Below are 27981 nucleotides of genomic sequence, written 5' to 3' on the forward strand. Positions count from 1 at the left end.
TATCTTGCACTTTAACAGTTAAACCCTTAGGAAGAAAAATAGAGCAATGAAGAGCTACTGTGTTTTAGTACAATGTTAGCGCGGGAAGGGAAAGTCCCCAAATACCTACTAATAGAGGGCTGAAAGTCTTTCCCATTTGTTATATTTCTAGGAAGTCCCTTATGCCACCCCAAATGTGAGCAATCTCCTTTACTTTTGAAGTCCATCAGGCACTATGCTAAGTGCTCCTCAAGCGTCATCAGCCTTCACTCTGCAGACTAACTTTGTGGAGGGGTGTTAATGTTCTCACCTGACAGATGAGGAAACTGAGACTTGGAGAGGCCACAAAAGGTGTATAGTGTCATATAGCTGTTAAATGACACAGTGCAATTTGAACTCCAATAAAATTCATTATGACTCCAAAGACCATGCCCTAAAACACTAAACCATACCATCTTTTAAGAGAGAGGTGCTGTACACTTTGGGAGGCCAAGGCAGGCAGATCACCTGAGGCCAGGACTTCGAGACCGGCCTGGCCAACATGATGAAAGCCCATCTCTACTAAAAATACAAAATTTAGCCGGGCCTGGTGGCAGGTGCCTGTAATCCCTACTGATGCTACTGAGGCAGGAGAATCACTTGAATCCGGAAGGTGGAGGTTGCAGTGAGCGAGATTGCACCATTGCATTCCACCTTGGGCGATGAGAGTGAAACTCCATCTCAAAAAAAAAAAAAAAAAAAAAAGAAGAAGAAGAAGTGCTGTAGTTGTCCCAAACCAAATGGATCTACTCATCTTGGAAGCCTACACACTGACAAGCCAAGGTTTTAACCTATCCATGACCTTTACAATGCCTCAGCACATGATTCATTGGGACCCTTCTACTTAGACGTCTGGCTCCAGCATGTGAGCAAATGCTCTTGACACCTCTGGGCAACTTAAATTCAATCAGCTGTGACACATGCTCCAACTTCTCTGACCTGTGTGTAGCTCTCCACTAAGCCGAATGCATGGAGCATGACTTCGCAAAGGGTTACATCTAGCCCACTCAAGAGGAGAAAGCTAATCTCTTTGGCTTTTTTTTTTTTTTTTTCTAATTTCTCATAGATCTTCTAGGACATTCTGGAAAGACCTTCAGGACCAGAGCTAGGGAGATTTGCCTACCATTCTTAACAGAACTGCCAAAGAGTCAGCCAATTTTCATCCTCCAAACTCCACTAGAAGGGAGAAGCCCCAAATTCCAATGCTACTGTTTCAATCTAATAGTTCTGGATTACAGGAGATACCCTCTAGAACTCAGTCTGCATGTCTCTGAGCCCCCACCCCCTGCACAGCTCTACAGTCATATAATGTTTATGATGCTCTTGATCTCTTCAAAGAATTGGTCATAAATTTTTCTACTTCATAAAGTGATTTAGAAAAACTACTTCCTATAATGCTTCTTCCTCTCTTTAACAGTCATCTGAATTACAGCAGGGCCTTCCGGTTTGGACCTTGACTTCCCTCAGTGGATTCGGGGAAATGATTTGACTTACACGCCACTTCTTTGACAAGAATCCCATATCTCTGCTTCTTTATCATATTTAGACGTATTTTTTAACCATATAAACTCCATGGGCTCGTTTTGGGGATGTGGCTGGCAGGGATAGGAGATTATCACCTGATATGTCACATTCACAGAAGAAGCTATTAATGTCACAAGGAAACTGTCTGTGTTGCTTTAACGAGAGACAGATTTTTGTAGAAAGGTCTTTCCTGCAAATAACAGAAATATATAAGAAGTCCCAGCTTTTGATCAAAATGAACCCAGGGATCTCTCAGGTCATCTCATACTTTTCAATCCTGGCCTGATTTCCATCCCCATCTTAAAGAAAGCAGGGATGAGGTTAAGAATGGAGTCTTGGCTTCTAAGGGCAAGGATTCTTTTCCTCAATATGATCAGAAACATTATCCATCTATCCTATTAGTAAAGAAAAAACAAAGCTTTACCATGGTCTCCGACAAAGATGACATTGACACACCGATGCAGTTTTAGTTGTTTCAGTCCATCCATTAATTGCCCCACAATTTTGTCGATTTCCCTCAGAGGATTTGTCATCTGGGAAAAAAAAGCAAGTTAGTCCCCACAGGGTTTTCTTTCTTTCCCTTTCAGTCTCTCATAGATCTACCCCTAGAACATTTTGGAAAGAAAACTTCCGGCCCAGAGGCAGAGCTTTGTCTGGGGAGATTTGCCTGCCATTCTTAATGGAAATCTGGTCTAAGCACGTTATATTTGTATCTTTTGACAGAATTAAAACCTCTCCTCATCCAATCCCTTTAAAGATTCTTTGATATAAAAATGTCAAAAATATTGTTAATGAAAATTCTCTAAGAGATAAAATCGACTTTCTAATATGTGACAGCATCCTTTAAATCCAAGAGTTTTGAGAGTAAACAGAAAGTCCCTAAGTGAAATCACATTAGATTTTGAACCATGGCAAGAAGATAGACACTAAGTGAATCCAAAGCTGTTCTGAGGTTAAAATCACAACGTTGCACTGGATAATAAATTAGAATATCATTAATACAATGAGATCCATCTTGTTCTAAGTAATTTAACTGTTGGCATCTGAAAGCAATAGATTCTTAACAGAAGAATCTATTCTAAGAAACAAGTTATTGCTTCTCACTTTAGTTCTTTCAAAGCTGATTTTGAGTGAAACAAGAATCTGTAAGAGTCCTAACTTAAAAAGAAGTGAACCATGAGTTTGTTCTAGAAGGTTTCTTCTTTAACAAAATATGAAAACTCAATTCTTTTCTGAAGACCATTTCCAAAGCCTAAAAAACATTATCCATTTCTCATTTTCTTACTTCAAATGGAAGTTTCTAACAGCATGAATGTTCTCACATACTAGAGGCTCTCCGTCCCCCTTTCATCTTTAGCTGTGCAATGGGAAGATTTTTAAGAAACATCTGATCAGACAAAGAATAGAAAGATACAGGGAGTATATTTAGATGAATTTTATAGCTTAGCTAACAATCACATAAATATACCCAAGATGATTAAGATAAGAACAGAAAGGATGTGAATATCATTTTTACTCAGACACATAATATTATCTTCCACTAGCATCTTCTCAGATGAATCAAGACCTTTCCTCCTATTATTTCATTGGGAAATCAGGTGTAAACTTTTGTTTTTTTCTTCATGACGGGAGTCAGTATTTCAAGTCCTATTCCAAGGAGGAAGCCACAGTTGAAAGTTTCAGAAAGACATGTGCAGAATAATCAGAAGGGACTAACGGGTGTGGAACAAAGTGGTATTTGCTTCTGAGAAAATCATGCTCTCCTCGAAGATCTCTGTCTAGATAAAGAAATACCAAATGCACAACGTGTTTTGATCTTTGGCAATGACTTATTTTCCTTTACTCAGCAGGATGACTCAGGTAAAATCCAGAACCTACTTCTTAGGGATCAGTTCAGAGCATCACAAATAAGATACTGCCTCAGAGGTATTCAAAGGTTTTAGGAAAAGCAACAACCGATAGGCTCTTCTGAACATACTGGGAAGAGTAGACATTACTTGTGGAAATTACATACAACTCTATCCGCCCATTATTTTCTCTGTCTTTCTGTCTTAGCTATTTCCTTCTCTACAACCTACACCTTTCCTGATCTCTGAAGGTACAGACCCCTAATCTAAGCCAACTTCCTATTGAGTTCTAATCCACATTGTCTTTAAGAATACTTCCTTTTACCTTGCAGGGTTGTTCTCAAGAACCAGGGCCACAAACCATGTGACTGATTCTGTGAATAAGTACAAACAAAACCAATCTTAATAGTCACTCCAGCCTAAATGTTAATACTAGTTTTAGGGCAACTAACTCGTAAAAAAAGGAAAAGACTTCTTTTTTTCCTGTCATGTTGAGTTCAGGCAGTCTTCACATCAGTGTTAACCTCTGAAGTACCACATTCTTCTGGACTCAAAGCCAAGGTCAATGCACCAGAGTTTTTCTAAAACTTGCTCAGCCGATTTTCCAACCAAGGCACTGAAGGCAACCTTCAATTCAGACCTGCCCGCCACAAAGCTTTGGAACAATAGATAAACTTACTTTGTCCTGACGAGTTTCCGCAGCATAATGATCCATCCTATGTATTTTTCTTCTTCTTTTCTTTGGAGGAGCAACTGGTCTTTCCTGTCTCCTCTTAGGGGCAACTTTCCTCTTAGGTCTCTTAGCCGGAGTAAAAGGTGAGCCATAACTACTCTCCTGTACTGGCGGATAGAGATGTCTGGACTCAGAAGTCGTCTGTCCCTCTGAGTCAGATATAAAGCTTATACTTTCCCATCTGGGATCAGCAGAGTCTCAGAATAACTAAGGCTCCTTAAGTGAGAAAAAATTGGAATGAGGGATGGATGATTAGAGGAACTCTATGGAGAGAAGCCTCCTAAATTGATGTTGATACTGTTGTCACAGCTTCTTCGCTGAGAACAAGAATCCAATTTAAGAAAATCTAGTCATGTGGGTTTCTTTTGGCTGATATTTATGGATGTATGGGAAGGTGGCATTAGACAAGCTCTGTATTCCATAACTCCTGCCTTAGGGAGAGACTGGTCTTTGGTTATGAAAAGCTCTCCATTTATAAAGAACTAACTGAAAAGTAGGCTAAATACTAGCCACTTGGTCATTTCAAGAGGACAATGAGGTTCATGTAAGTGATTCCAATTCAGAATCTGACAAGTATCTTTCTGTTCACGTCAGCAACTATGTCAAAGCAACTGTCACTTTCATTGGCAAGGATCCAGTGAAAAATTTTAAAACCAAGGATGGAATGAAACATAAATAATAAGTAATCCTCCTTAATCATAAACGTACTCCCACAAATCAGGACTTTCAGCAGGAGAGAGAACTCACTGACAATTAAGGTTTTCACTACGGAGGAACTCTAAGTTAAAGTCCTTTTAAAATTAGGTAAAATCTAAAAAGTCATCAAAAAGTCATCTCTTTTTTGTCTTGGTATATACAGACCAAGAAAGAGTCTACTTATGCTCTTGCTATCAGAAACCTGCTTTTAAGGGGCGTTGCATGCTATGGGTTTTGTTTTGAAAATCCAGAGAGCAGTGAAGTTGACACATAAACTGAAGATAACCTTTTGGGATTTCCAAATGCTGGAGGAAAAACAGGCCCCTGATTTGCTGATGGTGCAAAGGTGAATTAAAGCAGCAAGCCTTGCTGTCTACCTCACTGACTTCTCTCGGGGCGGGGGAATGTCTTGAGAGCCATTCAGATGCAGGAAGGGGCGGGAGGAGAAACAATGTTAGTGTATCCAAGAAGGGGAACATCTGCCATGCGATTTCACTGTTTCCAGGGCAAGCCACGGCAAAGGCACTTCTGTTTCTGTCTCATCCTCTCTCTCCACCAAAGCGATCAAAAGACACAGCCCCAAAGACTTTGGTTTTGTTTGTTTGTTTTTTAATGCTCCTAGTTTTAGGCAAATCTCCATAAGAAAAGCAGCAAAAGGAAAAGAGGATTTTCCGTTTCATGGTCACTGAATACATTCTGCTAGCGCTCAAGTCGGCCCATCAAACTCTATGCCATTTGCAAGAGACCTCAACATTCCAAAGACTCCAAAGGTGAGCCCTTCCAATTGCAGCAGGTTAGAGGAGCAGAAGAGTAGGGTTTAGTCAAACTGGGTTTTCATCCAGTGATTATATCGCATGTATTTCCTTCTTCAAATGTTAGAGGTACATGAAAGCTAAGTTTTCACTGACCAGCCATACTTTAGCCTGAATTTAGAAATTTTAGCCTGAGGTTATTAAGAGGATGGGAGGTAGAGGTGCAAATTTCCCTGCATTTCAGGATACTTTGCCATCTGAAGGTAGAGACTAGCCAGCCAAAGCTCTGTCTGTAGGCCCGGAAGAGCAGCCGAACAAGGGGTCACAGAAAAAGCATAGAAGGTCAAAAAGAAAAAGATTGCGCCAATAATCAAAAGCAAGCATATTTTTGAACATTCACCATTACACTCTGAAACCAGGAGCAATACACCATTTCTTGAACTATTAACTCAATGTTTGGTCATCTCATTTAATAGCTTTTGAGAATCATCCTGAAAAAATGTGTACTCAAATATTTAGCAAATAAAGCACAAATTTCAACTGAATTCATCTTATTGTAGCATATAGCATTTTGGTAGTTAAAATCATTTCAATGAAATTTCAAATATAGGTTATTTTCTTATATGTAAAAGATATGTTACTGATTTTAAAATAATCTTTCAACTAGTATGTTATAATCTTTTCATGTATAATAAGTGTAAATGATGATATATAGGTAGGCATATAGGATACACAGGTGTATAAACCGATTAGCCTACAATAGAAGGGAATTTTTGCTGACTTGCTTTGGTTTCATGTTTTAAAAGTATAAACTATTTTGTTTTTCATTCAGTTAAAATAAGATTCCTAGAACCAGATGAGAAATAATTGAAATCTGAAAATATCCTTTGCCATATGAGAAGAAAATGACCAGGTTATCAGATTACCATTACTGAAGATATACTCCAAGATACCCAATTAAGAGTTTATCCAGTAGACATATGAAAATACCCTAGCTGCAAGAAGTAGTAATACTGAAAAAAACATAACATGAATACTTTCAACTCTTAATTCAAAGGCACTATAGGAAAAATCTCTGTTTATATATTTACGAGCAACCCTGGGCATAGAAAAATTATTATAGCAAATTAAAGCATCCTGTATCCCGCTTCATTTATTCCCTACTCAGTACTTTCAAAAAAACTTATTTGTTTCTTAATTCACACAAACATATACTTTCATGCATTTAATTGTAACTGAACTACACCTATTAGAAACCCAAAGATGTTTATTGATTAAGAACATTTATCATTAAGCCATATAACTTTTAAGGTTTGAGTTATACCTCATCTGTATTATTAAAAGCCAAACTTTTGCCATAAAGAAAATGTTCATATAATTTGAACATAGTTATTAACTGGCCACTTTGCTTATCTCCTGGACTGCAGGAGGGTTAAATGGTTCCATGGAAGGGAGTGTGCTCTGGGAGTCAAAAGTTCTGTGGTGCTATCTTCAAGTTCTCCACTTAGCAGCCAAGCGAGAGTACCGGAGTCCTACTTTTAAAAGGATGGCTATACCAATCCATTTTGCCTACCCCACAGGTTCTTTGAGGGGATGCTATTACCCAAGAAGTCAAACTTTTAAGTAGGGAACATGGAACTGCTTAGGTGTTTTGTTTTGTTTTGTGAACATTTTGATAAAATGTGGTTCCTTTTGTTCCCTTTAGGTTAATCTCAAAGAAAGTCAATCTAAAAATAAAACAGCCATTCTTGCTTTGGTGTTCTTTACTGGCATCATGTATGCAGATGTTTATCTCATTTTATCATTTTAGTTTCACAATCATACAAGACGGGTTAAACTTCAAAGGGACAGAAAAAGAGCATCTGACTTATATAACTTCAGTGATTTAAGACTAAGAGTGGTTTTACGTAGCTATTAGTTACTAGTGCTTAAATAAATCACCTCTGAATTGATGTCAAAGCATTCAGAAACACTTATGACTCCTTGGTCACATGCTGCAAGTATTGTCAAAATACTTAAGTATTGTCAAAAATACTTAAACCAAGTATGTTTAACCAAGTATGTTTAAACCAAGATATGTTTACCTGTATTTCTAATTCATCTGAAAACAATGAACTTAATTATAGTCAGCAGTGTCCTATGGGTTACTAGGCTACTTAAATATTTAAAAATATTTAAAAGTTTAGATTTGCAAACTCCATCATATTTTTTACTATCTATGCTGAAAATGTGGGAACATTTCTAACCATTCCTTTCCCACCTTCTGAATTTGAAATTATACTGGACACTACCTCACAGATTGTCTTCCACAATGATGGCTGAGTGTTTGATAAAAATATGTCACCCTCAGCTGGGTGTGGTGGCTCACGCCTGCAATCCCAGCACTTTGGGAGGCCAAGGCTGGTGGATCACCTGAGGTCAGGAGTTAGAGACCAGCCTGGCACAACATGGCGGAAACCTGTCCCTACTAAAAATACAAAAATTAGCCGAGCATGGTGGTGCACGCCTGTAATCCCAGCTACTCGGGAGGCTGAGACAGGAGAATCACTTGAACCTGGGAGGTGGAGGTTGCAGTGAGCCAAGATCGCACCACTGCACTCCAGCCTAGGTGACGGAGCAAGACTCTGTCTCAAAAAAAAAAAAAAAAAAAAAAAGTCAGCCTGCTCTGCTAAGCAGATTCATTCAGTGGTATATTTTTCTCAAGAATTTATGTTACTTTGGGGGGTGATGACTATGTTCATATCTTGAATGTGGTGACAATTTCACAGTATATATACCTATGCCAAAATGTATTAAATTCAAAAGGGTCCATTACTATAACTTATGCCAAGTTGATTGTATTATATCTGCCAAGGTTATTGGAGCTGCTTAGCTGATCTACCCTCTCTAAACTGCCTAATCATTTCAAGGGTGCTGAAATTCATTTACAATGTTTTGCATTGCAGGTTTCATCTCAAGATTTTTTTCCATGCCTAGCCCATTGAAGGCAAATGCCAACTCTTCCGAATTATTCACCCTCCAACTGACGCCCACAAGGCTAGAACACACCCCATCTCCTGTTAACATCAAGTTTAGGATATATTATTATTTAAATATCAAATCAATCTGAAATGAAGCTCCTGTAACAGAAACAGGTCGTTTTAAGATTTTTAAAAAATTTTTTAGTCTTGTAGTTATTTGACTTTGCATAAACCATGTAGATAGAAACATCCATCCAGACTTTATACAAATCCTGAAATAAAGTCAGTAGATCAGGTAGCCTAGGGCCACAGATTCTTCTCAGGCAGATGCTAAACCACTAACCTCAGGGCCGAAAGGGCCATATTTGTGTCCAGAGAAATCAGGTTGCTCAGAATAGAAGGCATAGACCGAAGGCCTATAAGAAAATTGGAAGGTTCAGAATCTCTCCTAAACCACATGTAACAAAAAATATCACATATTTTAAAAAAACGCATTTAAAAAAAAATGTTCTCAAGTTTAATTTATCCTTTAACTACTATTCATGTTAGCATGGAAAACTTTTTTTTTTTTCTGTTGCTTCTATGACCACCTCCACATCTGTGGTAACTGTCTGGAACCACCTTCAGGAATCAAAAGTCACAAAGGAAAACTTGAACCTGTACTCAGATCCTTGACCCTCAAGATAACAGAGCCTGGCGGTAATTCACATGGGCTGTGCAATCTGCAGCCTGAAACAACAACTAACTCCATTACAGAGAAGCGTCTCTCTTTATACTTCTGTAATCCTTGGGATGCTGCTGGTTCATTTATCAAAGCCAGAAACTCCCTTCAGCTCTGCTGTAGTGGACAGAATTAATAGCTGCAGTAATCCAAGTAATTAAATGGTCCCAATAACCAAAGTCTATTGTATCCTTCTTAGGGAAGTAACACTTAAGGCTAAGAACCACAAAACTTTTAATTCCAAACATTAGCTGTGCTTCTATTCCACAGTCTAGTGTTTCACGCAATTCTAAACTAAGATAGAAATGTACTGAAGAAAGAAGAAAGAGAGAAATAAATACCTCTCATTGTCTGGCAGGGTGAGCCACTGCAATATGGTTAATATTCTCCGCTCGTGAGGGATGACACTGGAGGGTAAAAGCAAGCAAAGCATGTTGTTAGGTTTCATTTCCACAAACTCAAGCCTGATGAGTGCTTGCTCTTGCACCCAGGCCAAATGCTCTCTATTTACCACCATCTGTTTTCACTTCATTTGTAGTAAAGGGCCCTCTTTCGAATTAGCGTTTAAACTACTATTTCCATTTGCAACATATTACGTTGCTCAACCTCTTCCACAGAAGACTACACTGGAAACTCTGATTCACAGTCAGAATGAGGAACTTGTCTTGCTAATCAGAAACTCCACTACAAGCAGAAAGGATCCTGGTTTCAGAATCACTGTCATTTATTCTGTCAAGCCTTTAGCTGTGGCCATAAAGGGATCAGTACTTACATCCCCAGTCCGCCTCTTGCTGGCAGTGTGACCTCTCTTGACCACTCGGTCTCAGTTTACTCATCGGTAAGATAAAGCTAACAGCAAAGGACACTGTACAGCTTGGTTGTAAGGATGAAATGAGACAAGACAAGGAAAGGGCATGTCCAGTGCCTAAGACACAGTAAGTTCTTTAAAAACATATTTTTATTAATGATCATAATTCGTCATCATTCTGCCTCTAAATAACGGTATGACTTTAGAAACACTATCTAACCTGAAACTTTAAGTTCCTCCTCTATAAAATAATGGGTTAGGGAAGGTATTCTTGCCATTTTCTTCCAGCCCTGTAAAAATCTACCAAGAATAGGCCAGGTGCAGTAGCTCATGCCTATAATCCCAGCATTTTGGGAAGCCGAGGCAGGCAGATCACCTGAGGTCAGGAGTTCGAGACCAGCCTGACCAGCATGGCAAAACCCCGTCACTACTAAAAATACAAAATTAGCCAGGCATGGTGGCACATGCCTGTAATCCCAGCTACTTCGGAGGCTGAGGCAAGAGAATCGCTTGAATCCAGGAGGCAGAGGTTGCAGTGAGCCAAGATTACAGCATTACACTACAGCCTGGGCAACAAGAGTGAAACTCTGTCTCAAAAAAAAAAAAAAAAAGAATAGGCACATATAATTAAGAGACTGACAAAAAGGGTATAATCTTCATCCACAATAACTTTTGTCTTTAAGTCTCTTTCCTCTGTTGAAATATAATTACCCTAAGTCTGGCACTAGCTTTAAGGGCTCTAAGGCCTCGCAGCTAACATGACAGTATTGCATCCCCGGCTGAGTTACATTCAGATGCTCACAAGCTGAGTGATATCTTTAGTCAGGGGAAATTCACCCACTCTTTCCCAACAGGGAGCACAAAATGCATTTTCACTCCCCGATCCAAGACCAGGCATTAGAGGCATGTTCATGATGAATTCAAACTAAAGCACAAGTTTAAATGTGGTCAGGAAAAATTATTGTGGAACACTGGTGAGCCATTTAAACTTTTACTCTCAGTGGACATGAGCAGTGAGAGAGCTGGGAGAAGGATAAATCCTCAAGCCAGGGCTCTCATCAAGTGGTTTCTCTTCCTCCCCCATCACCATCCAGCTCACAGGGATTTGTCATTCCCCAGGCACCCTCTCTTTCTGGAACTATCACACAAGACCAGAAAATCACGTGTGCCATAAAATGAGTCCAAATTTAAACATATTCCAATGTTATTGGATAAATGTGACCCTGATCACTATATCCTATAATTGAATTAGAACTAGGCAGAGCAAAGCCAGGTTAATCACTTAAGGAATTTAATTCTTCAGCTTTAGAAATCCTTTGTATCTGAGCAAAATAATTGCATACTTTGAATTCTTTCCTGTTTAAAAAAAAAAAGTGAATGCCAGAGCCTTTTCATTTTACTTTATTTCACTACCTGCCTAAAAGCTGCTTTATTTTACGTAATTGGTGTTAAGCCACAGAAATGGGCCCTAATGAACCCACTTTTAATACTAATGGAAAAATACAAACTAACAGAATCTGTGTCAAGCTCAGAATGCTCACCCCTGAATGCCCTCGTTGGATGGGGTACTTGAACAACGGTAGACAGGGAATTAAAAGCACCAGCTATGAGGCCAGAGTGCTTGGGTTTGTATCCTGACTCCAACAAATGCTGGTGATAAGACTTGGCAAGTTATCTAAACTTTTGATGCCTCTGGAAAACGAGGACAATAACAGTACCTATCTCATAAAGTTGTAGTAAAGGTGAAAAGAGAATACATTTAGAATAGTGAAAAGCATTTAGAATAGTGCTGGGCACATAGAAAGGGTTTAGAAAAATGTTAGCTTTTATTGTTATATACTAAATGTATAGGTCTGCAGAGACGATATATTCATTCACAAAATATTTGTTAAGGGCATATTGGGTTTAAGGCATTTGTGTAAACGTAAATAAAGATATTCCTACCAAAAAGACTATTATGGAGGGGTCGTCATTTTCTTGGGGGAAAGATAAGCAAGTGATAATTCTTTTCTGGGCAGGGGCTGATTGTGTTTGTGTTGAGAATAAGATGAGGACGCTGGAGGTCTGAGTAGCCATCCTACCTCTGACCTTAGGTGCAACATTTAACCTCTCTAGGCCTTAGTGTTCTAACCTCTCAATCTCTCTCTCTTTTTTTTTTTTTTTGTTGTTGTTGTTGTTGTTGTTGTTGAGATGGAGTCTTGCTCTGTCGCCTAGGCTGGAGTGCAGTGACACAATCTCGGCTCACTGCAACCTCCACCTCCCCGGTTCAAGCGATTCTCCTGCCTCAGCCTCCCAAGTAGCTGGGATTAAAGGTGCCTGCCACCACGCCTGGCTAATTTTTGTATTTTTAGTAGAGACGGGGTTTCACCATGTTGGCCAGGCTGGTTTTGAACTCCTGACCTCAAGTGATCCACCCGCCTCAGCCTCCCAAAGTGCTGGGATTACAGGCATGAGCCACCACACCCGGCCTCTAATCTCTTAAATGAGGAGTTGGGCAAGGTTGTCTCTGTTTCCTAGGAGTTCTAGATTATCTTTATGAAATAACCTCAAAGACCAAAAGGACATGGCCCTTAGCCATTAGCATTTCAAATATTCAAATACAATGCACAGACAGCACAAATAAATCTGACCAAGAAAGAGCAAAAAAAGAAATGGGGTACATGTTGCTGTCTTCACCACCACTGATTGATGGAGAATTTGTCATGAGACCAAGTATATTAGAAATGGTCAAAAAAAAAAAAAAAAGACTAAGTTAAGTATTTACTAGTAAAGGAGAGCAAATTATCTTAAGTCATATATAGCCCTTGTCTAGTCAATGTTGAAAGAGAGAATGTGAATAAGAAAACAAATACCATTTATTAGTTGTTCTCTGTGTACCAAATACCCTAATAAGCATTTTATGTTGTTTTATTTTATTTTATTTTTTATTTTTTGAGATGGAGTCTCGCTCTGTCGCCCAGGCTGGAGTGCAGTGGCATGGTCTCGGCTCACTGCAAGCTCCGCCTCCTGGGTTCACACCATTCTCCTGCCTCAGCCTCCTGAGTAGCTGGGATTACAGGCGCCCACCACCACGCCTGGCTAATTTTTTGTATTTTTAGTAGAGAGGGGGTTTCACCGTGTTAGCCAGGATGGTCTCGATCTCCTGACCTTGTGATCCACCCACCTTGGCCTCCCAAAGTGCTGGGATTACAGGCTTGAGCCACTGCACCCGGCCTATTTTATTTTATGTTTGAGACAGGGTCTCACTCTGTTGCCCAGGCTGGGGTGCAGTGGTGCCATCTCAGCTCACTGCAGCCTCAAACTCCTCGGGCTTGGTGATCCTCCCACCTCAGTCTCCCAAGTAGCTGGGACTATAGGCACGTGCCACCATGCCTGGCTAATTTTCGTATATTTTGGAGAGATGGGGTTTTGCCATGTTGCCCAGCTTGGTCTCAAACTCCTGTGCTCAAGCGATCCACCTGCCTTCCAAAGTGCTGAGACTACAGGCATGAGCCCCCAGGCCCGGCCATAAGCATTTTAAATATGTTACCTCATTGCATCTTTGCAACATCCCATGATGAAGATACCATATATGTGTGTGCGTGTGTGTGTGTGTGTGTGTGTATTTTTTTTTTTTGAGACAGAGTTTCACTCTTGTTGCCCAGGTTGGAGTGCAATGGCATGATCTCAGCTCACCGAAACCTCTGCCTCCCAGGTTCAAGCCATTCTCCTGCCTCAGCCTCCCAAGTAGCTGGGATTACAGACATGTGTCCCCATGCCCAGCTAATTTTTTTTTTTTTTTTTTTTTTTTTTTTTTTAGGAGAGATGAGGGTTCTCCATGTTGAATAGGCTGGTCTCGAACTCCTGACCTCAGGTGATCTGCCCACCTCAGCCTCCCAAAGTGCTGGGATTACAGGCATGAGCCACCATACCCAGCCAAAGATACTGTAATTTTTATTTGAAGATGAGGACATGGATTTGTTGAGAGATTAAATCACTAGTCCAAGGTCACCAATCTAATAAGCAGCCAAGCTGGGATGAGAATCAACGTAAACAATCATACATAATGAGAATTACTGTCTTTGAACATGAATTGGCACAAAAGAATGGAGCATCAGCCGAAGATTATTTCAGAATGAAATACTATCATTTAAAAGGCAAGAATAATTCTAGGTTGCAGTACGGAACCATGTTAAAAAGATGGCCTTCAAAGTCTAAGTCTATGGTTTGAATCAGGTTCTAAATTTTTTTAAGTTTTCAGAATATACACTGTGTAGATTTCCTTGACATATATATTCTCTTAACTAACTGAAAGTGTGATCCTATTTTTTTAAAGTTGTAAAATACTTCAAAGAAAAGGGGAAAAAATGAATCCAAGTCACTTTCAGGATACAGAGATAAAATAATAGTCTGAGAAGCAAATGAAAGCTACAGACATCTTTGGAGCATACAAAAGCCACCTTCTTATAAGTGATTTCAAATGGGTGGAGAAAATTGCCATTCAAAACCAGAACACTGGGCCTTTTCAATGAGGCTTTGCAGCAGTTTCAGGGGGGCAAAGGTGGGGACTCAGTATTAATTATGTTGTTGGCTCCTCTCCATTCTGCCAGGCAAATATGTTACAGAACAGAAGAAATTACTTCTATGAGCATCTATGACAGTCAAGAGTTAAAGAAATGTCACACATAGGATAACACTGGTAAATCAACATGCTGTTTATATTAAGCAGTATCATTTCCAACCTACCTACACTTACTTCTCAGCTCAGAAACCTCTTTAAAAAAAAAAAAAGAAAGAAAGAAATCTCTTAAAGGGACAGTGTGTGCTAGATTCAAATCACCAAACCCAATTTCAATTTAGCCCTTCAAATCTGAAAAAGCTACTTTTATTTCTGATTTTAGAGAGTATAGACAGTACCGTTCTGGATTAATTTGAGCCTGCAGTGGCTCTCAGCACACTGCTATTATAGAATAGTCAGATTTTTGTTAGGCATACAGGCAAATACAGAAACAGCTTTAGGTGGTTTTAAAAAAAAAAAAAGATGGAAAGAACATCTCAGTGGGAACAAAATCCCCGTGAAAGTTGAAACAGATTCCTTTTCTTACTAAGGAACCTTAAAAATCATCAACATGTTGATACTTTTATTAGGTAAGATTCATCTTAAGGCTTATGAACATTAACTGCTTATCCCCTCATCACTTCTTTAGGGATGGGAAGGAGCCCCATTTTCTTATTAGAAAAATCCTGGAGTTCAGTGGGAAAATGAGGTGAAAATAGAGGCTTCCCCTTGGTCTCCTGTCTGGAACTTTCAATCTCTAGACCACTCCTTCGGCTCCCCAGAGGCCTGAGACCATCTAGATATTTTTAAGTTGTGAACCAAAATAAATATAATATGTTGTCATATATTTATAGAAAATGATAACGACAGCCACTGCCATAAATAGTCTAAGAGAAATATACATGTCCTAGATGGCAAGTTACCAAGAACCTACAAACAGGAATAGAAAAATCTAAAGGATATCCGGAAGGAGAGACCATCTTACATTCTGTTAAGAGAGGATGGGGCTGGGCACGGTGGCTCATGCCTGTAATCCCAGCACTTTGGGAGACAGAGGTGGGCGGATCACGAGGTCAGGAGTTTGAGACCAGCCTGGCAAACGTGGTGAAACCCTGTCTCTACTAAAGATACAAAAAATTAGCCGGGAGTGGTAGCAGGTGCCTGTAATTCCAGCCACTTGGGAGGCTGAGGCAGGAGAATCACTTGAACCCGGGAGGCAGAGGTTGCAGTGAGCCAAGATTGCGCCACTGCACTCTAGCCTGGGTGACAGGGCAAGACTCCATCTCAAAAAAAAAAAAAAATAGAGACAGGATGGAAAAAAGGAGAGCTGGAGGACAAAGAGAAGGTAGGATGAGGCACAGAGGCAGGATCTCAGAAAAAAAAACACCTGGAAGGTTATTTTGATTTAGTAAATATTCAAAAGTTCTATATTTTCACATTTAACTGAAACAAAATAAAACTTAAATTGATGTTTTATAAATTGAATCATAGCTGTCATTTTATAAACATTGACAAAATAAAGGTAACTTACACAGACCAAAAGAATGTTCCAGCTTTCACCCCTTGCTTGGTGGCTGTAATCCATAGCTAATGAGGAAAATATAAGCGGCTTAAAATGTGTTCTGTGTTTTTGTCAAAGAAGAAAAAGTTTTTAAAATACATTAGATCAGATATCTTATACTCTACTCACACCCCAACATAAGTTTTCCATTATTTGCAACCATTTATTTTCACATCTGGAAGTCAGAATCATTATTTCCACAAATGTTATTCAATATATTCTCTGCAAAAGCTCTCAAAAGCTCCTGCTATGATTCTAGTGACATATTTTTTAAAATCTTATTTTATCTCAAAAGCCTCTCTCTTCTGTACCTGTCTTTTCTGATCATTGTTTTGAACAATTAACTTATGCAGCATAATTCTGCTCATCAAAGGACCCAAGAGTGGGCCATATGTTTCCTTTACTATTGAAAGCCTCAAAGAGGAGTGCCCCAATTTGGCATCCAGATGTCAGAATTTTGGAACCCAGATTGTCTTGTTTTAGTTTAAACTAGATGAATGAGAAGGGGGGAAAAGGCTAATTTTTAATTTTGATTTTTCCTAAATCTTTTACCTAGCCTTTTAGTAAATGTTATTTTAGAGGAAAGTTCCTAGAATAAGTTAAGTGAACCAAGCATTTCATTAAGGTTTTTAAAATATTCTTTACACCGTGTACTATTGGGGAGGCATAAGATATAGGAGTTTAGAACCTGGGCTCTGCAACCAGACAGTTTGGATTTTAAGCCTTGTTTCTGTCACTTACCAGCCATGTAGTCCTTTGGCAAGTTACTTAATATCTTTGTGTTTCTGTTTCCTTTACAATGTAAATAATCTTATCTAGCATATAGGATTATTCTAAGCTTTAATGAGTTAATACATTTAAAGTCCTTAAACCAGTGTCTTAACATCTGGCAAACACTCGATAAATTTACATATTTATTGTTATGCAATAATGGAAATAAATAATCCAATTATTCTAGTAATATTAAAAACAGCCTAAGATGGCAAGTGTCCCACTGAACAGAAGTCTATGAGAAGAAACCCCCTCACTTAAAGAAAGAGAATGGAAGCAAATACGAGAGAGAATTGTGGTTTGCCTAAGACCAAAACAAAAATGATCTGGGAATTGTAGCCAGCCCCTTTTCTGGTTTCATTGTCACCAGCTTTTGAGAGTATCCTTAAAGAGTGACAACTTATTTTTTGAGGAAATGGGTAACTGGGAGGTGGAGAACATCCAGAAGCTTAACCATTGTTTCAAAATCACCTGGGATACCTGCCCTGGGAAAGCTCGAAAAGGGTTCCAGACCCCTTGGAGCCTCTAGAAATCCTCAGCCCCAAACTAACAGCTACTGTAGCTGGCAAATGAGGGATGGGGCAGGAGAACGTACAGAGCACTCTTCAGTCTGTGGGTTCTGAGCTGCTGGTGAATTTCATCAGCCTGGGAGAGGTAGGGGCCTCATCCTGTTCACATGGCTCTGAGGGACCAGACCTTCTTGGCCAGACTTTTGGTTCCCTGGGATGTTTGGAGATATAAGAATCTCAGATTGTTCTGAGAGTCCTTCACTCCATTTAGTCCAAAGCTCTTTCTATTTTAAAGACAAATTCTGGCATCCTCCAGGAACCCCAGCCCAACTAGGGTTCAGAATGTGTCCTGGACTTTCATTCATTCTTGTTCCAGCACCTCCACCAGCAAGAAGATGAGCTCAAATGAAGTGCTGGACACACTATAAAACCATGCCAGTTCCCAAAGAGGCCAGTTCCTTATATTAAGGGATCTATTTTCATACTTATTTTAATTGCTTATACACAATCTTAGCACATTCCAATATCCAAACAACTTCCTAGATGTACTGCCTTGCTATTTCCAAGAAGATTGTACTAGGCAATACTTGGCATCTATGAAATTTAAGATTAATATGGAGTTTCCTAAAGGAAAACACACTTTTAATACAAATTTCTCAAATAATGACCCTGCACTTTCAAAAAGTATACAGTAGAATACATGCTGATGTTGGCATCATTAGGGCAACAGGAAGTTCTGAGAGTTAATTTAACTCAGTAATCCTTAGGGAAAAAAGATCACTGGAAGAGGTCTTTGCAGTGTCAAAAGGAAGGAGCACACAGAGTGAAAATGACAGGGTATGTTACAATTATTATGATGGCGAAATTAAGATCATTTGTTCTTTATATTTTTCTGTACTTTCCAACAATTTTACAGTGACAATCAACTTACTTGTAATCAGAAAAAAAAACTAACCAATTTTAAAAAGCAGTGTCTTAGAAGCATACAGTGTAAACTATGGAGGCAATTTGAAGGTAAAATTTGTATTTCTTCTAAAAACAAAATCAAAAAGCAGAAAAATTCTGCCTGTTTCTTGGTAAAAGTCAGGTTGACCACATTTTCAAAAAGAAAATTGAGAGCATGATCAGAAAAGTATAAAAACTGAACAAAAAAGATAAAATACTTAAAATGAAAAGCACATTTTCCAAAGGGGGGAAAAAAAGGCACTAAAATATTGGTCCAGAAGAAGAAAAGTGAATACAAGCCGATAAGGTTATAAAAAAGAGAGAGAGAGAGAGAGAAGCTTCCCGGTTCCTTGTTAATTCAGAGATATAAGTGTCAAAATTTCTCTGAATTTGAATGCAATATAAATTTCTTCAGAGGGTAGTTTAAAAAAAAAAATCAGGCCAGGTGTGGTGGCTCATGCCTATAATCCCACCACTTTGGGAGGCCGAAGAGGGTGGATCACCTGAGGTCAGGAGTTCGCGACCAGCCTGGCCAACATGGTGAAACCCATCTCTGCTAAAGATACAAAAACCAGCCAGGCATCGTGATAGGCACCTGTAATCCCAGCTACTCAGGAGGCTGAGGCAGGAGAATGGCTTAAACCCAGGAGGTACAGGTTGTAGTGAGCTGAGATCGCACCACTGCCCTCCAGCCTGGATGACAGAGCGAGATTCTGTCTTTAAAACAAAAAGAAAAAAAATCATACAACTAAAAAAATAAGCTTAAGAAAACACTGGGTTTGGGCTTTCTCCCTCTAATCCCAAAACTCCCTACATTGCTTTCCTTTATCTGGAGGCCCAGCTTTCAACATTTGTGTCCTAGATGCTGCTTTGTGAAAAGGGGACAAATGGGAATGACATTGTATCTTGTGATGTGCTATTTACTAGAAATCAAAAAGGTTTCCTCCACAGGAACCAAGTGGGTTAAATATGAAATTCAACACTTTCTCAAATTCAGCATGTAGCTTTGGGAGAAAAGGAGAAGTTTGGAAAAAGAAAAATATTAGCCAAAAACATTTTTTCAAAAAACATAAACTACTAGTGCAGTCTTTCTAGCAGTTCCTCGAAGGGAAATCATTCCTTTGCATTCGAAAGCATTGAGCTAGGATAAACAGAATTCCAGGAGACCAGGGGATCGGTGGGGCACTTGCTTCAGCAGATCAATCGCTGAGAATCAGAACAAATTAAGGGTGTGGGGGTTGGGGGAGGCAGCAGAAGAGACTGGGGCCCAATGCAGCTGGTTTCCATGTGATTAGGGCCAGAAGGAGGTGAGTGAGGAAGCTGTTGGCATGTGGCCAGAGCTGCCGAGGCTGAGATGGAGTGCTGTCCTTAAGGCCACCTACCCTAGGGGAAGCACAGGCCAAATATGCCCCCGAAGGAAACAAAGAACAGTTCCATCCAAAACACAATAGCGGAGCCAGGCTCTAGATTGGGTCTTTGAAACAGAAATACACCAAGTCCCTACCTGCATGGGACCTGCAGTGTAAAGCAGACCTGTGAATAACCAACTTCAAAAGGAGGTGGTCAGGCCGGGCACCGTGGCTCACACCGGTAATCCCAGCACTTTGGGAGGCCAAGGCAGACAGATCACTTGAGGTCAGGAGTTCGAGACCAGACTGGTTGACATAGTGAAATGCCACTCTACTAAAAATACAAAAAAATTTTATCTGGGCATGGTGGCACACGCCTGTAATCCCAGCTACCCAGGAGGTAGAGGTACGAGAATCACTTGAACCCGGGAGGCGGAGGTTGCTGTGAGCCGAGACTGTGCCACTGCCCTCCAGCCTGGGCGACAGAGCAAAACTCTGTCTCAAAAAAAATAAAAATAAAAAGAGATTGTCAAATTTGTGATAGTAAAAATATAAAAGCCCAAAGGACAGTCACTTTGCTTAGCCAGAGCTGGAAATGCTGGGGGAAGGAAGGCCTCCTGGGGACAGACACTTCAGCTGAAATTTGGAATAAAAATAAGAGGCTGGTAAGCAAAGGCGCCAGGTTAGCAGAGCTCGCCCTAACTAGGTACATTTGGATACAGTACAAAGAGAAAAAACTGCAGGTCTGCGGTAGTATATGGAAAAGAAACAACAGAATAAAGAATAGGTTAAATGTTCCTGAAAAGAAATATTGTCTCTTTATCAGGACAATAAAACAGATAAAAAGAGGTTAGCAATGACTTGTACTTTCCATCAAGTCAACCCCTTTTGGCCTGGAAAGTCACCCCTATTCTGTGTCATTCTTCTTCTCCTTGCTGTCTCTGTCTTAAACACACATTTCTTGCATTTTTACACTGCAGTCATTCACTAAAATGGCTTCTGTTCCAACTCATTGTATCACCAATACTGGCAGAGAGCAATGTTAGGTCAAGCAACTTAAGTGATAAGAATGCATCTGCTGGACAGTTGCAGTTGGGATCACGCCTGTAATCCCAAGACTTTGAGAGGCTGAGGCAGGCACCTTGCTTGAGCTCAGAAGTTGGAGACAATCCTGGGCAACAAGGCGAAATGTTGTCTCTACAAAAGATACAAAAATTAGCCAGGCATGGTAGTGTGTGCCTATAGTCCCACCTGCTCAGGAGGCTGAGGTGGGAGGGTTGCTTGAGCCCGAGAGGCTGAGACTGCAGTGAGCCAAAATCATGCCACTGCACTCCAGCCTGGGCGACTATACTAAGACCTTGTCTCATTAAATATAATAATAATAATAAATTTTTAAAAAATAATAATCTGCTTCTCTTTGAAACACCTTACTCCAGAAATGCTGACTTCAGGGGACTTGGATCATGATGGGGTATTAGACTTGTTTCTCAAATCTCCACATTTAGTCAACTCCTAGGAATCCCATTCATTCCTCCCATTGCTGAGAATCCAGATTTAAACAGAACAGGGAACAACCCCATGGAAGTATCTTTGTATTAGAAATTGCAGGACCGTAGCAGAGAGAATTTCCAAAGAAACCAACCCACTTAAGGAACTCCATTAAACTACGTATGAGAAATGCAGGGTCCTACAGCAAACGACTGCTTCTAGCAGTGCATGTTGAGTATTAACAAATTAAAAGCAGACTAGACTTTAATTGACTATATCAAGGCTAAAAAAAAAAAGATTAAATTAAATTATAAAAGACTAAATTAAATTATTTTCGGAAGATGCCTAGTTAGATTCAAATTTTCAAATGGCCATTGTACAATTGCCTCATCCCATCTACTAGAGTTTATGCTAGGACAAGAAGTGGCTTTTATTCACCATGTAATCTGACCCCTATGCCATTTGGCTAAATGTCTTGCATGGTTTAGTCCCTCAGTAAAAATAAATTGAGTTTAATTTAATTATCAGTCTAAGATTTGTATAAATATTTTCTCTTATAAATGTATAAAAATTTATAAGACTTTTATAAATATTTTTTCACTGGTGATTTTAAAACGAAGCCTCTGAGAGGATGGTATAAATGCTTGTAGAATATTCATTAATTTTTTCTTATAGTACTTTTAGTTGCTTATATTCTTATATTTTGACTAAAGTTTCTTTTTAATTACTTTTTATTTATAACTGACATACAATAATTGTGCATATTTATGGGATACAGTGTGATGTTTCAATGCATGTGTACATTGTATAATGATCAAATCAGGGTAATTACCATATCCATAACTTTAAACATTTATCATTTCTTTTTGGTGACAACATTTAAAATTTTCCATCTTAAATACACTACATTGTTATTTGCTATAGTCACCCTACTGTATAATAGAACACCCTACTGTATAATAGAATAGAACAATACTTGTCTATATGTTTTTCCAATATGCCAAATTTCAATAAAATGTGTTTTTAAATTGTAGTTACTATGCTCCTGGGAAATCTTTTTTTGTTTGTTTTTTTTTTTGTTTTTTTTTTGAGATGGAGTCTCGCACTGTCACCCGGGCTGGAGTGCAATGGTGTGATCTCAACTCACTGCAACCTCCACCTCCAGCTTCAAGCAATTTTCCTGCCTCAGCCTCCCGAGTAGCTAGGATTACAGGTGCCTGCCACCACACCTGGCTAATTTTTTGTATTTTTAGTAGAGATGGAGTTTCACCATGTTGGCCAGGCTGGTCTCAAACTCCTGACCTCGTGATCCACCCGCCTCAGCCTCCCAAAGTGCTGAGCCATCGCACATGAGCCACCGCGCCCGGCCCCTCCTAGGAATTCTTATGGTGGCCATCTTGCCCAAGATGACGGAAACACTAGTCAGTTTCACCACAAATCTTGGTCAGCATGAGGAGAGTACTAAACTTGGTCAGATGCGTCAACTTTGGGAGTTAGTGAGGAAACAGGTAAACAGAGCTGAAACAGAGACTTCACTTCATTGGGCAGGTTAACAGCATTTCCTCTGCTCTGCTTTTGCAGAAGTTAATGAATATGTGGCCTCATCTTCTTCTGAGTCATCCTAACCCAAAGCAAACCTTATGTCAACACTTGGTGTAAGGTGATCCAATTTGATAAAATTACTATTTATCTCTAATCCTTTAAGGTTCTTCAGGTAAGTTTGCTTCCATAATCAAATTAATATAAAAGACCCACTAGCGAAAGCTTAATGGAGCTCTAATTTCAATCATTTTGTGTACTCATAAATTATTCCCCTATCATAAACTTTGAAAAATCCACCCTGTCAACAAATTTCACTATGATCACACCCTAGGCCATTATGGACTTCTGGGAGTCCAGCCTGAATAAAGACAGCAGAATCAGAACATCTATTATAAAGAAACTTTTCTGCAGATGTACAAGAAGTCTTTCAATGTTTATTTTTTTAATAAAAAGCTCATATTTATCCTTGCATACTGATTTACCTATTATGCAATATAAATATTTTGATCACAAATGACCTTTTCTTAAAGTGAGATACCTTAAGAAAAAATTTCTATTTATAGTCCTTATTTTGTCCATAAATTGCAGCAAAAGATTTCCACGTACAAGATCATTGAGGCATGGTGGATACATGGATGTGTGCAGACACTGCCCACCAGTCATGCCACGGCTGAGTGCACAAAGTTCTCACAGCCCTCTTCTCTAACCAGTGCTGCAGGAAGCCACTGTCTCCAATCAGAATTGGCATGAGATGGAACCACTTACCATCTTACTTCTACATGTTTCTGATTGCCTGTGTGCCCTGGGTTATGTTCCTAGGTGATTCTGATACTTCTGGCCAGAAGCTTGTACACTTCAGCCCAGCTCTGCACATTCAACAACTGTGGCTTTATGCTGCTTTGCTCATGTCTGACCAAAGCAAGTTGCGTAACCATACACACGGTCACAGGAAAAACATTAGGTAGAAAGCCACCTACAACCCTTTTTATTTTCTGCCCAGTCATTTGATCTGAAGTAAACAGGGTGATTTCTTTTCAAAGTATTAATTTGCTATTTCAGTATCAAGGTAGGATTCTGCTTTTTGTATTTAACTTCATGATTTTTAAAAAATAGATTAAATTTAAAAATTCATTAATTTACTGTGGATTTCAGTGAGTTCCCTTTTTTTCCAGCAAGTTTCCCTGTTTCTGTTATTATAGCATCAGGGCTAGCATATTGGGGAAGTCACAGTCATACACTTCTCTTTTTTATTATACGCCTAAATCTGGGAAATCAATGAGATCTGACTATTTCTTTGTCAAAATGGTTCTGAAATTCACCTCATCACCATTGTCACCACCATAATCCTAGGGAAGACATTCATATTATCTCACTTTTATAATCATAGCCTCACAAAGATGCATGCATATATACACACAGAGACACATACACATATGTATACATACATGTATATTCTATGTGCACATATGTATGTATACATACATAAATATATAATATATACATATATCAGATATATATATAATGCATATATACACATATTTCATGTTTGTATGTATATTAAAAGTATCAAAAGACAGAAACATTGCCAAGTATGAGGAAATTATATGCATTTTTTCCACATCTAACAAATTTGGGGATGAAATGTCTCAATACATGAACACACAAACACAGAGACACACAATAAATGCAAAACTTACCGGTTGACCTCCCCACCATCTATGATTAAATTTCTCTCGCCCTCGCAGATGAAAAGTGGCATCAAATACAGGATCATACATTGAATTGCCAACAATTCCATGTGATTCTGGATATAGCCCCTTTTTGTAAAAGCAAATTTATTGTTAAAATAACAATACAATAATCCACATACATTAGTTCTAGTATGAATTTTCTTAGCATAGAAGGTTTTATAGCGATACTTAATTTCCAAAATTATATCAGACATGTATAACCTTCACTGTGTATCTGTTTGAGCAAACATGAATAATATCTATGGGACAAATTATAAGCCATCTGAGAAACTTAATATGATTATAAGAAATTTAACATTGGGGTTTTTTCTGCTGTAATTTAAGAAGATGACAATAATTTTCATTACAATAAATTAACCTTTAGTTTGGAATGTATACATGTGCCTCCAAAGAAGCTTCTATTTCTAAATACACTTTTCTTTCTTTCTAAATTCTATTGCTCCCCAAATCAATAAAAATATATAAATAAATTATGTTTTAAAGAAGAAAGAGTGGTAGAATTTGAAGTACCTGAAAATTAAAACATAGCCCTGAAGTCAACATTTTTATTTGCAAATTCAGAAAATAAACAATAGACCTTCTGGTATTTGAGAGAAGTTTAATGTATGTGTTCAAACAGAACTGCACCTGAAAAAAGTTTTCAGCTTTAAAGTTGGAATGAAGTTCCATCACCCACAAAGTTGTAAAAGGCATTTGCTGTGAACAAATGACCCAGTTAAGATGGAAAACAGAAAGATTTTCTTTGAACACTAAGGAACACGTTTTAAAAGTAAAGTCTCCCCTTTAAAGTCATTCCAGGATGAAATCAGCCCTTTGAATGTGTATCATTCGAAAAAATACTTACAGTGGCCAAAGTGTATAAGTTAGGAAAGGTTTTAGTTGGGTACACCGGCCTCATGTAGGGAGAGTGTGTGCCACAAGACCCTGGAAAGAGAATTGCAAATATTAGAACAAGAGAACCAACAGGAATTGCTTATAGAAAATCCATTTTATAAACACTCAGACACGTGTTACCTTCACTTCTGTATTTCAAATAATAAAACACATTTAAAACTACGTGCCCATAGATCTCAAAGCCCACAGCCCACTGGTTAGTGTGGAGATCCTAGATTACAGATAAGAACACAGAGTATGGAAATTACTTACTTAGTTTTTCAATATTAGGCATGACTTTGCTGCCTTTCTTCATGTATGATGCACGGAAGCCGTCCACGGAGAAGATGATTAATGGAGGGCGAACAAACCTTAAACAGTAACACATTAAGCTTTTAGAAACATTATTACCACAGAGTTGCCATTACGCCTAGTGATTCTCAATAATGGGAGCAATAATTTCCAAGAAAAAATTTCACCGGGCGTGGTGGCTTACGCTTATAATCCCAGCACTTTGGGAGTCCGAGGCGGGCTGATCACCTGAGGTCAGGAGTTCAAGACCAGCCTGGCAACATGGTGAAACCCCCATCTCTACTACAAATACAAAAATTAGCTGCGCGTGGTGGCGGGCACCTGTAATCCCAGCTACTTGGGATGCTGAGGCAGGAGAATCACTTGAACAGGGGAGACGGATGTTGCAGTGAGCTGAGATCGCACCATTGCACTCCAGCCTGGGCGACAAGAGCGAAACTCCATCTCAAAAAAATAAAATAAAATAAAATAACCGAACATATTCATTTAACCATTTAACCACAAGCCAGTCATGGTTAAATCAAGACTGCCCAACAAAAATACTCTGTCAGTCATTCATTATCTGAATTCTTGTGTATGAGATCTGTTAAGTTATGGTACAGATTAAGAAGTCATGAAACATTTCTGTTTTGTAACAAATAACACAGTGACCTGTTATTATTCATTGGTAGCTTTTTTTGAGATGAGCTATCAAGGCTGCCCTTTCTGCCTTGTTCTTCATGTCTGCAAAGATCATTTTTGTTCCGGGGATGTGCTTCTTGGGATTCTCCAAATACTCCATGAGTGTATCCTCTCCCCAGGAGATGCTTTTGTTCTTATGGGCCTCTGTATAAGAGAATCCAATGGTCTGATCTGTCTTCCCCACAAAGAGACCATGGAGATTTGACCCAGCCACCTGTTTGCCTCCCTTTTCAACAGTGTGGAACTGGGCACACTTCTGAACAAAAATTCTCTTGCCTTTTTCAACATCACCCATATTTAATTCTCTCTTTGGTCGCTGGTGCTATAAAGGTTCCCATTCAGAAGCCAGATGTCCCACTGCCTTGGATGCCTTTTTTTTTTTTTTTTAGAGGGGGTCTCTTTCATCCAGGCTGGAGTCCAGTGGCACAATCTGGGCTCAATGCAACCTCTGCCTCCTGGGTTCAAGCGATTCTCATGCCTCTGCCTCCCAAGTAGCTGGGATTACCAGCACTGGCTAATTTTTTTTGTATTTTTTTTTTAGTAGAGGCGGGGTGTCACCATGTTGGCCAGGCTGGTCTCAAACTTCTGACCTCAAATGATATGCCCGCCTCAGCCTCCCAAGTGCTGGGATTACAGGTGTGTAATCAATAAGTAATAATTACTTATTGGATAACATAGTTTTAAAGGTTCTCAGGACTTCCTCTTTCATTCCCCACTCCCTGCAAAATAGGCAAAACAAGAACTCCAGGAAAAACAATACTGAAAAAAAGTCTTAGCCAGAATATTCAGATGCAATTTTTCAAAATCCTCAGCTGAGGTGGAATATATGGGATGTTCAGACCCCAATATGTGCAGAGGTGACTGGAGAAAACTGGGGGGAAGAAAACTATCATCATTTTAAGACCTACCTTCGACCTTTCGACTCATGAATTACTCCTAAGTACTCATAAGTTTGCCTGTATAAGAGAATTTCAGTTCCACATTGTTTCTAAATACTTCTCTTTTCATTTCCTGTGAGAGTTTATCAGCTAATACATAAAACTTCAAAATAGTCATAAAATACACTTACCCTGCAGGGCATTCTGCAGCCTTTATTTCCTCACAGTCATCATCAACCCAATGCGACTCTCCTATAAGGAAAAATGGGTAAATGTATTGTTGGATCTAATTACAAATGCCATGCCTTGAAGCTCACAATTCCGGGATCTGTGTCCTGTTTGATACTTTCTTTATGGGATATAACAAAAAAAAAAAAAAAATTCTGAAAAAAAATCTAGTGTCTGGTTTGGCTTATAAAGTACACCCATACATGATGGGAAAGCTAAGATTTAATAACCACAAGTGGTGAGGTGTTTATTTGAGCCTTCCGAGTCTAAATGGTTTGTAGATTAAAAAAACCAGTGGCGTCAGTGAACAAAATTTCATGTTTGTATCCCTCCAGAAATAAACTGTTTGGTCATTAGATGGAACATTCTTTTCTCCACCACTGGAGATCTCAAAGCCATAGAAAGCATGGCAAAACTTCCCTTTAGATTCTAAAAAAAAAAAAAGGCTTAGAATCTACAGAGATAATAAGTGGAAGATTACAATAGAAAGATTATTT

General features: G+C 39.1%; 2 protein-coding genes across 13 annotated transcripts in view; both read right to left on the minus strand.

Moving 5' to 3' along the window:
• Positions 1 to 27981, minus strand: part of ENPP2 (ectonucleotide pyrophosphatase/phosphodiesterase 2) — a 116940-nt gene that overhangs the window by 34751 nt on the left and 54208 nt on the right. For 7 of the 12 annotated variants that reach the window (XM_024345263.3, XM_054656971.2, XM_024345261.3 and 4 more), the window contains exons 5-12: positions 27448 to 27508; positions 25659 to 25756; positions 25357 to 25436; positions 24459 to 24578; positions 16128 to 16183; positions 9593 to 9658; positions 8874 to 8946; positions 1967 to 2075 (exon numbers count right to left, since the gene is read on the minus strand). In XM_024345263.3, coding sequence (XP_024201031.1) covers positions 1967 to 2075; positions 8874 to 8946; positions 9593 to 9658; positions 16128 to 16183; positions 24459 to 24578; positions 25357 to 25436; positions 25659 to 25756; positions 27448 to 27508 — 663 coding nt within the window. Of the gene's footprint in view, positions 1 to 1966; positions 2076 to 4068; positions 4225 to 8873; positions 8947 to 9592; positions 9659 to 16127; positions 16184 to 24458; positions 24579 to 25356; positions 25437 to 25658; positions 25757 to 27447; positions 27509 to 27981 lie in introns of all 12 variants that reach the window. The other 5 variants (XM_016959803.4, XM_009455834.5, XM_009455833.5 and 2 more) reach the window with 1 other exon arrangement.
• LOC112204199 (cytochrome c-like) lies at positions 26275 to 26761 on the minus strand. Its single transcript, XM_063817361.1, has one exon. It carries the CDS (start codon positions 26671 to 26673, stop codon positions 26359 to 26361), a length of 315 nt encoding a protein of 104 aa, XP_063673431.1. The 5' UTR covers positions 26674 to 26761; the 3' UTR covers positions 26275 to 26358.

The sequence above is a fragment of the Pan troglodytes genome, chromosome 7 (genome assembly GCF_028858775.2).
Source record: "Pan troglodytes isolate AG18354 chromosome 7, NHGRI_mPanTro3-v2.0_pri, whole genome shotgun sequence".
Taxonomy (NCBI): domain Eukaryota; kingdom Metazoa; phylum Chordata; class Mammalia; order Primates; family Hominidae; genus Pan; species Pan troglodytes.

Coding starts and splice junctions, on each gene's coding strand:
- LOC112204199 (XM_063817361.1), bottom strand. CDS start 26,673: ATGGGTGATGTTGAAAAAGGCAAGAGAATTTTTGTTCAGAAGTGTGCC.